Source organism: Aplidium turbinatum, chromosome 16 (genome assembly GCF_918807975.1).
Source record: "Aplidium turbinatum chromosome 16, kaAplTurb1.1, whole genome shotgun sequence".
Classification (NCBI taxonomy): Eukaryota; Metazoa; Chordata; class Ascidiacea; order Aplousobranchia; family Polyclinidae; genus Aplidium; species Aplidium turbinatum.
In genome coordinates this window covers 2,113,970-2,126,657 of record NC_137487.1, presented here as the reverse complement: position 1 = coordinate 2,126,657, position 12,688 = coordinate 2,113,970, and the positions used below count along the sequence as shown (strand labels likewise).

The 12,688-nt window shown below is 40.0% G+C and overlaps 2 protein-coding genes across 2 annotated transcripts; both read left to right on the top strand.

Annotated features, from left to right (window-relative positions):
* The first annotated feature begins 4,637 nt into the window (after nucleotides 1-4,637).
* LOC145785892 (uncharacterized) lies at nucleotides 4,638-5,336 on the top strand. Its single transcript, XM_082597591.1, has one exon. It carries the CDS (start codon nucleotides 4,638-4,640, stop codon nucleotides 5,334-5,336), a length of 699 nt encoding a protein of 232 aa, XP_082453717.1.
* A 521-nt stretch (nucleotides 5,337-5,857) lies between these two features.
* On the top strand, nucleotides 5,858-7,057 carry LOC145785891 (uncharacterized). Its single transcript, XM_082597590.1, has one exon. It carries the CDS (start codon nucleotides 5,858-5,860, stop codon nucleotides 7,055-7,057), a length of 1,200 nt encoding a protein of 399 aa, XP_082453716.1.
* The last annotated feature ends 5,631 nt before the right edge of the window (nucleotides 7,058-12,688 follow it).

Below are 12,688 nucleotides of genomic sequence, written 5' to 3'. Positions count from 1 at the left end.
GTGCATGCGATGCAGATTTAAAGGATGAAAGTCAATTAAGCACGGCGACCTGAGTAGAGGCGCAACTGAGTGCATTGCTATTCGAATCCACTCTATTGCTCAGTGCCAAGCAGGAATTAGATTCAGTACTATTCAGTGATGTACGCGCATACAAAAATATTGACGCCGTCAGCGTAAACGCAAACGTTCGAAAAACCATACGCCGTATGCGTCAACGTAACTTGTAAAAAAAGTTGGCGGCTTCAGCGTATACACTAGCGTAAACTCATTTTGTTTGCTAGGTGCCAAACATTCACACGGTATAAACCACTCGAAACAAACAAGTTTTATTTTGAATTTCCACGAAGAAACACAAGCATCTGAAAGTGTTCATCTGACATTTTGCTGCGTTTTGGTTTCAATACGTCTTTGCCCATTGAAAACATTCTTTCAACTGCAGCGCTGGAACGTATTGGCGTGTTATAGCGAAAAAAAGATATTAAAAAGTATGCGTTGACGCTATGCGCTAAAAAACCGCGAAAACTTTACGGCGTAGCCTCAAGCGACAACTGTCCAAAAAAGTGTGGCCGCAAGCGTTAGCGCAAACAAAAAGTCTACGCCGCAAGTCTACGATGTAGAATTTGCGGCGTATACTGTACGCGTACGGCGTACGTACATCTCTGGTACTATTTTTAAAAAGTCTTTGTTATGACCAGTGGCGTAGCAACGCAATATGCCGCCCTTGGATTTTTGCACAAAACACCGCCCCTATCCCCCCCCCTCCTTGACACCGTCGTAAAAGCATTCCACACAACAGAAGAATTAAAGCAGTTTTGTTTAATTTTATGGAAAGTTCAAAATAAAACCACTTCTTACTCAGACACCTGAAGGATTCTTTGTCTCCTTTAATTACGGTACTCTAATCGCTGGCTTGAATGGCCCTTCTTTATTCTAAAACCTTTCGGGCCCTAGTTTGGTCATCTCAACTCTCATGTTATGAGTTAATATTTTTAGCCAAGTAGGCCTACCGTAGCCACATCGTCATGAGAATAATAGATAGCATCTGTTTTATCTTTATCTGACAGTGTTTCATTCACAGGCTGACGTCTTTCAATGATCACTTTGTTATTGTTTTGCTTGAGGTAGCCTACACTTCTTCCGTCTCAACATGAGGTAGCGATTTACTGTGGCTGCTAATAGCTAATCTCTTCTGTTTTTTTAGCAGAGGCAATTTTTACGAACTTCAAAATGACTCCTTCATTCTTTTTAGTTCCTCTTCTCTAGCTTTCTTTTTCTTTCTAAAAAATCTTCACTTTCTTTTACTCTCGTCACAGGCAAAAATTAACTTAAAGAATTGCAACTTAAATTTTGTTCTGGAATCTGCAGCACATTAGTTAAAAACAATAACTGTTACGTTCACTGTTCGCACCCTTATTACATCAGGCGCGGATTTATGGGGGGGGCCCAGGGGGCCCGGGCCCCCCCCGAAATTTTGTGAGGAATTGTTGAAGTTGTATGTTTCCGCATCAAATGTTTGATATGCTTCTAAACAGCTGATGTTAGTCCCACGGCAGGCTTAACTTACCCCGGGGGGGATAAGTTTTTGTTACTATGGTTGAAATTATCCATCGATCAGACTCCGTTATTTTCTTTCATACAACTTCAAATACATTTTAATAGTAACATTTGTTGGAGCTGAAACCAACGCTGAACCAAATGGCGTCAGTTGCAACAATCTGAAACCCCTGAATGGCTCAGTGGCGTAGCCAGGGGGGGGGGTGAGGTTTTCAACCCCCCCCCCTTTGGCACGCGTGTGACGGCACGATATTAAGAATGATGCTTTCAGTCTCTTTATGTCTCTAAAACAAAGTTTACTTAACTTTAAATAAAACTGCATTAAATGAGCGAGTTTTGCCAATACCAAACATTCAAATATCTCAGCCAGGAATTAGCAACAAGAAAACATAGAGACTTAGCTTTATTTCCGAAAAATGCCGAAGAAAACATGATCTTATCCTTTTGTTATGCCACCGGACAGCACCATTTTATAGGAATATTCATACCTACATTTTTGTTGAAAATGCTCTCAGAATGCACAAAATTTAAAATAAATTTTCAAAATTTTCAGGGGGAGGCCCCCCAGACCTCCGCTGCTGGGTGTCGTCTTAGGCGAACACGCAGGCGGGCTTTGCCCGCCCGACGTCATAAAAAAAAAACTTTTAAAATTTCTAGCCACGCCACTGGAATGCCTGTTTTATAGTTTTTAGTCTTCTTTATAATTTCAATCAATTACGTATATGCCTGCAAACATAAAATACTGTATATCCAATTGGTCATGGATACTCCATGCAGGGTTTTAAACCAGATTTCAAGTTTACTTTGCATGCTTAGCAATTTTTATTGAAGCAACATTTATTTTTTAAACATTCACAATTGATGAAAATGGCTGTTTTAATGTTTATTTTATATCATATCTAGGCTATATGTCGTAGTATCATTATTGTTCATATGTGCTTTATCTTTTTCTTTCTTTTTAATTGATTTTCAAATTTTCTGGCCCCCCCCGAAAAAAACTCCTAGATCCGCGCCTGTATTACATCATTGTTTTTTAGTTTCGAAATCGGAAGTCGATTGTCTAAGTAACTTCGGGTCAAAACAAGAAAAACAAATTATTTCCTCTGTTTCGAGCATTTAAAGAGAATGTCCCCACTGATTAATAACCCCTGTTGATAATTTGTGCCATAAACAGAGTTTTTTAGGCAACTGACCTCAACTGACTGGTTTGTTTTGATGTTAAACCCGCTACGTAATGCCCAATGTGTTGTTATTGTGAATGCTGCTTCGTTTGGTCGTTTATTTGAGCGTCAGCAAAATCTTACATTTTGTCTACTCTGTGTATCTTGACGTTGAATCAACGTAGTTAGAAGTTTGCGCCGGCAAAGACAGCTTGTACCTTTTTGGGTATGACGCTACCATTCGAATTATTTCTCTTCTCTTTTCGTACTATATATGAAGTCTGTTCTTAGCAAAATTCATAATTTTAATGTTACATTAGTTAACTACAGTACATGAACGTACCAATTCTGTTGAGAATCGATTTAGATTTAGATTAAAAGGATCGCCCGACAAAATTTCGGTGAGTGTATGTTGCTATTTCATTATTGTGTTTTAACTATTGATCAACTGAGTACATTTCGATAAAATGTTTAATAATTCGGTTCTTCTGACGTAACATTGATTTGTAGATTTGTTTGCCGTTTTGTAGATTCCTTTGATTCTTAAATATCGTAGATTGTTTTGATTTGTACGTGCTTATAACGTAATTTTAAGCGCAATTATTTCATGTTAGTAGCCAAGGTCTTTTCGTTTACAGAAAGACCGTGATCAAAGATAGAAGATAACGACACGAGGGTCGGACTGTCTTGCTATTTTCACGCGTCCACGATATACTGGGTGGTATCGTTTGTACATTAAAGTTATCAATTGTTTTATACTTCTCATCTATGGGTGTGAGTTCACGGGCGGAACTAAGAATTCATTTTCAACACAACATAGAAGAAAGTCTTCGAAATTTTTATTTTGTTAATTTCGATTAAATGAAGTAGGTTGCTCTTTGCATCATGACTGAGGATGCATCTCGAAGAAATAGTAACTCTACAGACGCTGAAGTCAGTGTCCCAGTGTCCACAGAACGGGACTATGACTTTTTGAAGAACTTTCATTACGAGTTTTCAGAACAGAAAAGCTACACTCCTTCTGTTCGATCGGTTGCGTCAACGACAGCTTCCGAAAGGGTACGTCGTCAAGCTAAATTAGATAGAGAGCTTGCGCTGGCTAATCTATTGTCGATAGATAGTCAAAATAAATTTGACCTCGAAGTGTCCCAAAAGAAAGCCCAATTGCGACAAGAGAAAGCCGCATTGGAAGAAAAGCAGCATTTCCAGATGCAGCTTTTGGATAGTCAACAAAAGAGATTAGAAGCTTTATCTGCTCTTCGAAAGGCAGAAGCAGCAGACAGAGTAATTAATGGTCCTGACATTTTCCAGCCTGATTCGTTAAATGAACACGAGCCTGAAATTACATCAGGGAGAGAATTTCTATCCCCACCTATAATCACTGCACCTGTTTCTTTGTCTTCACGGTCGCCTGGTGAGCCTGTTCCTTTCACTAGTCCTATGAACATTGCGCCCTCAGTTGGCAGCGATCTTATCGTTTCCGACACGTTCTTGGCTCCGCCGACATACCCCTCGGGTAGTTCAAGTAAACTTGCAAGGAAAGGGTCAAGTTATGTGAAACAAAGCGCCATTGTTGAAGTCCCGCGAAGGGAAACTTCGCCGAAAGTGTCGCTTTCAAAAACGGGTCCACCGTCCATAAATTACGTTAATAGATCTAATACTTTTCACGTGTCTGGTGAACCTTTTCAAGTTGCTCAGACATTTGTGACTTCTTCAAACCAAGAACAAAGATTCTCCCTGCCCGTCAATGTTGATGATCACGACAACTATTACCGGCAACAAGACACGGAGGAACGTCAACCATACATGGATAATTCAAGGCATGGGAATGGAGACAATTTGCCAGGTCAGTTGACACAAACTCAAAATTTGCGCCCTTAAAACAGCGTCGATCTACTCTCAACATTTGCTGAACTAATGGTAATGCCCAAATTGGAATGTCCCACCTTTCATGGGGACCCAGAATCATATTGTGCCTTTGTGAGGTTCTTCACTGAAAATGTAGACGGAAAAAACTACAGCTATCAGCAAAGGTTAGCTATGCTTCTGCAACACACCGAGGGTGCGGCTAAAGAGGCAGTTGCACACTGTAGTTCAATTTTGTCGTCCGAAAGGGGCTACCAAGAAGCGCGCAAAGTGTTGTACGAACGGTTTGGTAAACCAAGAGTGATCGCTGAGGCATTTCAGCGTAGTCTAATGCAAGCGCCAAATATTAGGAAAGCGAGTAAATTAGACATTTCAAATTTCTCTAATCGGTTGAAACGATGTCTAATGACGTTGGAAGGGTTAGGCGACTACACCGACCTCAGCAGCATCGATTGCCTTCAAAAATTGGGAGAAAAGTTACCCTCTTCGATGTTTGAACAGTGGAAGGTCAGATATGCAACCATTCACAATAACGAAGAGCGTAAGCCAAACTTTAAAGATTTTGTTGTGTTCGTAGAGGAAAAATCTAAACTTCTTCAAGCGTACCCGGAAGAGTTTACCTTTTTAAATTCAGCCTCAAGCAAGGGACGGAGTGACAATGACTTCTCGAAGCAAAAGCTATGTGCGACAGTCTCTGTTGGTAACCCGCATGTTAGCGACGCAAAGCAGCAAGCTCATAGGAAGTCCTCGCTTTAATGATTTCCCACGACGTTTACAGTGTGAGTATTGCTCAAAGGGACACGTTACATACAAGTGCAGAGATCTTGGCAAATTGCCTGTCCAAGAAAGAATGGAATTTGTCAAAAGAAAAGGATTATGCTTTGTATGTCTCGGCCCTCACTTTAGCAGTAACTGCAAAAGTGACTATTTATGCTCTGTAACAGACTGCGGCAAACGCCACAGCCGTATTTTTCACAGGTCTCAACCCATCAAGGAAGGCAATTTCGATGAGGTCTCTTCAAAGAAGAAGGAGCAAGACACCACAAGCTTCTAATTGTTCTAAACAAGCGTCAAAAGGGTTTCGAACCGTTGTACCTGTGAAAGTTGCTGCTGGATAAAAGGTAATCGAGACTTATGCTTTTCTGGATAATGGGTCTGAAGCATCGTTTTGCGATGATCAGCTAATACGCCAACTTGGCATATGTGGCGATCCAGTAAAAGTCAGCGTTTCGACATTAACAAAAGAACTATCTCCACTAAAACGGTTTAATGTAGACATGACCGTGGAAGCGATTGCAAGTGAAACGTCGAAGTTTCATCAAAACAACATAATCTGTTTAAAACAATTGCCTATTCAACCTAACGAAACATTAAGCAAAGCTGACTTGGAAAAACTGCCTCATCTGCACAATTTAAAGTTTCCAGAAATTAATAAAAATCGGGTTTCCATGCTAATTGGGCTCGACTGTCCAAACGCGCACAGGATTCTGGAAATGAAAGTGGGCGATGGAAAACAACCAAACGCCGTTCTCACATCTTTCGGTTGGTCTTTGCTGGGCCCTGCTTTGGAAAGCAATCAAAAGGACGGGTTGCAGTCCTATTTTATTCAAATGGACGATCACGTCAATGAAGAAATACAAAGGTCATGGTTTCGGGACTTCGAGCCGGATAATGCGCTGCGTCCCACGTCCAAAGAAGACAGGCATGTCTTCAAATTGCTTGAAGATCAAGTTACCCACACCCAAGGTCAGTATTATTCACCACTGCCTTGGAGAAAGGATGTTGTATTGCCTGACGGAAGTCGACATATGGCTTCCAAACGATTGTGTTCTTTGAAAAGGCGCTTAGAGAGAAATGACGTACTTAAGCAGAAGTACGTCGATCAAATTCAGTCTTACGTAGGTGAGGGATACGCCGAAGAAATGCCAGCCAACACTATATGCCAAGGGCCAGAGTGGTATCTTCCTCATCACCCTGTGCTTAACCCTTGGAAGCCCGATAAGGTGAGGGTTGTGTTTGACTGTGCTGCTAAACACTACGGCACATGCTTAAATGATGCCTTAATGCAGGGTCCCGACTTGGTTAACCCATTGGTTGGTGTTTTATCGCGCTTCCGCCGGAAGCCTATTGCATTGGTCGCTCACGTGCAAGCTATGTTTCACCAGGTTAAGGTAAAGCCTGACGACTGTAATGCCTTGAAGTTTCTATGGTGGCCTGGCGGCGACTTTAACCAAGCACCAACCCCCCATCGAATGCTCGTTCATATATTTGGAGCAACTTCATCTCCGTGTATTGCAACATATTGCCTATGGACCGCTAATGATTTTAATTCAGGACAAGACCCAAATATCTCTGATATCGTCGAAAAGGATTTTTACGTCGACGATTTGCTAACTTGTGTCGAAACTATCGAGGAAGCAAAATCCACCGTATTGGGCCTTATAGCCAGTTGTTGCAGAAGGGAGGCTTCAACTTGACGAAATGGATATCGACAAGCAGTGAGGTCCTGGACACAATTCCCGAAGAAAAAAGATCCCAAATTGCTAATAATGTAATGCTAGAAGAAACAGTAAGTGAAAAGGTTTTGGGAGTATATTGGGATGTAAAACAAGACGAGTTTGGCTTTAATTTCTCCATCCCAATCGACAATAAAGAGTTTACTCGGCGAGCTATTTTATCGCATATTAACTCTATTTACGACCCTTTGGGCTTGGCCGATCCCTTCAATTTGACAGCTCGCATAATGCACCAAAAAATTGTCCAACAGCAGCTGGGATGGGACGATAAACTTGCACAACACGAGTGTGCCGAATGGCAAGGGTGGTTTTCACAACTGCCATATCTGTCGAAATTGCGTTTACGCAGGTGCATTGTTCCTCCAGATTTTGGAAAGGTAATTAGTTAAAAGGTAATTACCAATAAAGGTAAAAGGTAATTACCAATTGCACCATTTTTGTGATGCCTCGATTACAGGATATGGAGCGGCATCATACCTCAGGTTGGTCAGCGAGTCTGATCAAGTTTATTGTACTTTTATGTGTGGAAAGGCAAGGGTAACACGGAAATGATTCGAATGATAGCGTCATACACAAAAAGATACAAGCTGCCTTTGCCGGCGCAAACTTCTAACTACGTTGGTTCAACGTCAAGATACACAGAGTCGACAAAATGTAAGATTTTGCTGACGCTCAAATAAACGACCAAACGAAGCAGCATTCACAATAACAATAACAACACACTAAAAAACAATGATGTAATAAGGGTGCGAACAGTGAACGTAACAATAACCATAATTGTAAATTCGCTGAGTTAAGCTAAGTGATCTATTTCAGATCTGAAACTTTAAATATTTCACTTACCTGACCCATCTTCACACATAAAGATGGAGGAATCCCGTCTATCTACCACAGACAGATGGTAGCCTAAAGCAGGGTTGCCAGATCCAAAATAGCTTTGCCTGCCAAATGTTTCATAAAAACTGCCAAAAACTGCCAAATTTTTCAGGGTTTCAAACAAAACTGCCAAAAAAAATGCCAAACTGTTAGTGTTAGTAGTTACTTGTCCTGTTAGTCAGAAAGGTCATACACCATACTATTTGGTGCTACATATAGCTCTGTCTGATGGTATACTGTCTCAATTTAACTTGATAAACCACTTAGTATGAATAATAAAACACAAACTGCATGTATCAAGCTAAATTAAAACAAACTTTCAAAGGTTGTACGCGGCCACATAGTTGGAGCTATCAAGCATCAACCAAGCGCAATCAGAGGAAGGTGATAAAGACCAAGTGGCCTTGTAGTGGATGTTTTTACAAGTGGATTTGGAGCTATTCTGGCATCCGATGGGTTTTCGCATGCATTTATAATATCAAACAGCTGTCTGAAACTTTTGTATTGCAAATATTCTGTTTGAATAAGCTTAACTGAAGGTGATCTACAGTGGCGTATCTAGGGGGGGTGGGGGGCAGACCACCCCGGGCGGCACGTCTGAGGGCGGCACTTGCAGACTACAATTTTAGATTTTGATTATAATCTGATAAAAAAATGCATTTCATTTTCATCTGCTTTTTCACATGCCATATATAATAGACTGCATGTACGGTACTGGTGAGGAACTTCCGGTACCAATTCAGCAGCTCAAGTCAACGAAATTCCTGGTAGGTTGCACAGTGACCGTGTGCTCTTTGAGACAGTAGCCTCCCGTATAGGTTTATAGCCTACTGCCTACCTGTATGTCAACATGTTCAGCCCAGCCAGCCATTCATACACAGTACAGCATACCGGTAGGCCAAATACGTTCCGGTTGAAATTTCTACAAGATCTCTGGCCTAAGCTATGCTTTCAACTCATACGGTGCGACTGCGCATCATTAACCATACCCTGTTAACACTTACTATTGGCAAGAAAATAAATGTCAAATCCGCATCCCTCCAGCTGCCCAGTCCAACTCCAACTTTGGTTGGTGAATGGTGACTGGTGTGACTGGCCAGTGGCCTCTGGTCTGGAGCTTCCATTTCAATAAATTAGGAATTCGGAGTTTCCAGTCCATAAATTAAAGTTTTTTGATGGACTTTCATTAATAAAAGTTTTTTAAAAAACTGTAGTGGTGAGTTGTACCGGTACCGTAATAATTACAAAAAAATGCCAGACACAAAAATAAAAAATGCCAAAAAATGCCAAACTGCCAAACGTAATTTTCTCCTGCCAAACGCTTTCAAAAAACGCCAAATTTGTGAAATTTGGCAGGAAAAACGCCAATATGGCAACCCTGGCCTAAAGGTGGCAGTTGACTCGATGACTTCACGGTCCATTCCTGTCTCCTCGCGAAAGTGAAATAAACTGAAAATTAATCTAAACTTAACTACCAAAGCTAAATTGACTGGACAATGCTGTAGCTTACAAGTTACCTACAACCGACATTCTATTATGACTTCAACAGCATGAGCATCATTAAACCGTCACAGATACAGAATACTACATGGTGAGGCAAAATCTAAAAAATTGCAAATTAGTTTAGGTTATAGGCATAACTTGTTTAATTTTTTGGCTTCACTTAGATCAGTCTTAGGACTGTCTTTGTTCGTTTAAATTTTAAAACGTCATCACATTTTGCCGCCCTCTAGCAACGTGCGCCCCTGGATTTATCCACAAGATCCAATGGGTAGTTATGCCACTGATTATGATGCGACAGGGTATCGCACCCTTGCATAGTACCGATTCAGACTTTTAGAGGCGGACGTAACCTACTAACCACTAACACACCGAGCTACATAAAATGTAAAAACAAAACAAATAGGCTACTCCACTCCGAAGAGCTGAGTCATAATGTAGCCTACTATATATGGTAGCCTACAAAGATTGATAATAAAAGTCCGTTCGCATTAGCTCATAATTCCATTGGTTGGAAGATAACTGACAACGTGCTACAAACTGACATAATTTTTTACGAATGAGAGCTTGAAAAGTTGTGGTACAAAAGCAGAGGTGATGCTGCATCGTCTCTGCAGATGAAACAGCATCTGTAACAATTATTGTATCCAACACGTAAGCGATTTGGATACTGCTAGATAAAAGATAGCTACACCATAGTTGACAGGCATAGGCTACAACAGGAACAAACAAACACATTTTTAGTTGCAATGGAATATTTAGAAAATTTTGCTTTTAGCATAGCCTATGGGCCTACTGCAAGAACAATGCAACGACCGTATGTGTCGTTTCATGTCTTCATCATCAGACAGCACGTCGTTAATTATTATAGGCTACTCCGGGGATATAAATATTTCACGGAGGTCCCAAAGCAGATACGTTTTTCATTTAGGCTAAATATATGATCGGATTAAAGTCAACTTTTAACATCTTGGATTTAAATAAAACACCAACAGTTTTGTTGCAATTAAATATAGGCTAATGTCATGAGAAATGATGTGTTTTTGGCAAACATTAATGAGTTTCTGGAGAACCTTAACATTTAGTGCAAAACAGCACAAATCATCAGTAGCCTATACATTAAATGATAAGACAAGAAAGGAGCAATTTAAACAGCCTCTCCCAATTGCTGCAACCAGTGCAATGTCTTTCGTGATCCACATATTCTGCAGGTTGAACCACTGGACAAGTACTAGTGATCGATTTCGAGTAATGGGTAGTACCAAATTTAAGTCATAAGTAGAGTAGACAACCGGAAACAGACATTGCCGTCGGCTGCAGCGTGGGTCAGGTGTATGTCGGAAGGCGTAGGGGAGATGTGTCACCAACGGGTCATTTTTCACATATTTGTTATTTTCTGTCCATACAAAGGTCATGCGTCCTTCTTTTTTGGCATAACAGTAGGTCACATACCGTGGTATATTCAGCCAAAAAAGTTTCTTAATTTTCCAACTACTAACTGCCGAAAATTAACTTTTAAATGATAATAAAAAGTGTCCCGTTGGTCAAACCCCTATACAACCAACGAGCCACTGCTATTCGACCAACGGGTCACTTCTACTTGGCAAAAAGCTGATGCACTGAAGCTTATGTTGGACTATTTAATACATGAACAACATACAAACAACACAACAACATAAGCAATAAGCACTAGAAACATGTTTTTATTATGAAATTTCATTTTATATTTTCATATTCAATTTCATGCCTGTACGGTAATATGAGCTTCAAGTGTTTTTGGTGTTTATTTTTATTCTTTTTAAATCTCATATTTTTTTAAAAGTTGCAGAAAACTTTAAGATATCAGACAGGCGTTTTGTAGATGCCACGGGTGTTGGTGCAGTAGTTTTTTCACTATCCATTGGTTTATTCTTTAACATAACGAGCGAACGTTGTTCGTGGTAGCCTATATCATATTTTTTCGCCGATTTTCGAACAAAAATATTTTGTTTCAAAACATCTTCGACAGCTTTGTTAAGATCTTCCGAACTAAACAACTCTGTTTTATTGCTAGTTGTGTTTTAATTTTTGACATCTTTAGTCTGAATACATAAAGGAAGACATTGTTGAACAATTAGCTAGTGACCTAATGGTCGAACAAGTGGGTGGTCCGTTGGTCACATACATGATAGTTCTTGGATTTTATGGCCTAGTTTTATGATGGATAAAATTTAAACATTTAACTCATTGCAATTTCATTAATCAATGAATAAGCAATCAGCAAACAAAAAACAATCTTGAAAAAATAAACCGATGGGTGAAAAAAATTGCAGAAGAAAAATGTTCAAATTTTACTTTCTACCTTGTAAACCATACTTTCCTTCATAACAATAAGAAAAAAAATCACAGGTCCCGGCAAGGAAGATTTCCAAAACCAAAAAGGTTAATCTCAAAACCACAATAACATTTTTCGTGTTTCCAACTTTTATTTTAAGAAATAGAAGGGTGGTTTATTGGTCGTACCCTGTCCGTTGGTGGAACATCTCCCCTACACCGATGCATAGCGCTCAAGTCCGCTTTCCCGCAATGCAGGATAAAGATAAACAAACAAACAATTTATGGCAGCCTTCTTGTTTGTGTACCATACCACACCATACCTGTTCCAGGCTTCGGCGTTCATGCATAGTTCTTTCCAGTTAACCTGGTATTTAACTTTAGGCTATTAAAAATTGTTGCTGTTGAAACGTGAAGATGATCTTTGAGGTTATTGAGAAAACTGAAGAGCTGATTTCCACGAGCTCGCTTTCCTTTGATCTTTCCACAAAAATCGGTTTATTCTTAACTGACAAAGCAAAACATTACTTACGGTACAAACTCGAACGCTGACAAAGCATGACAAATTACGTTAAAACCTACAGATAGCTTGCTGCTGTTAAAAAACAAATTTGACAGCAGTTTTGATGAGTTGAAACAAGTTTGTTGGTGGAATGAACAGTGTGTAGATACTGTGGAACAAAGTAAGTTTGAAACACTATTTGGCTTGCTTATGATCACTTGGCAGTTTTCGACTTTTCGTGCAGAGTTGGGCAAGCAATCTTTTTCTCGACCTTTGCTATTTGTTGACGTGTATTGTTTTTGCTGTGATGGTCAGAAATAAAAACAACCGGACTGAAACAATCAAATTTTTATATGGCAACTCTGTCAACGCTCAACAACAAAGTTTGCAAGTTGCAGAAT

Excerpts from the sequence above, each read along its gene's own strand:
- LOC145785892 (XM_082597591.1), top strand. The coding sequence starts at position 4,638 with ATGCCCAAATTGGAATGTCCCACCTTTCATGGGGACCCAGAATCATAT.
- LOC145785891 (XM_082597590.1), top strand. The coding sequence starts at position 5,858 with ATGACCGTGGAAGCGATTGCAAGTGAAACGTCGAAGTTTCATCAAAAC.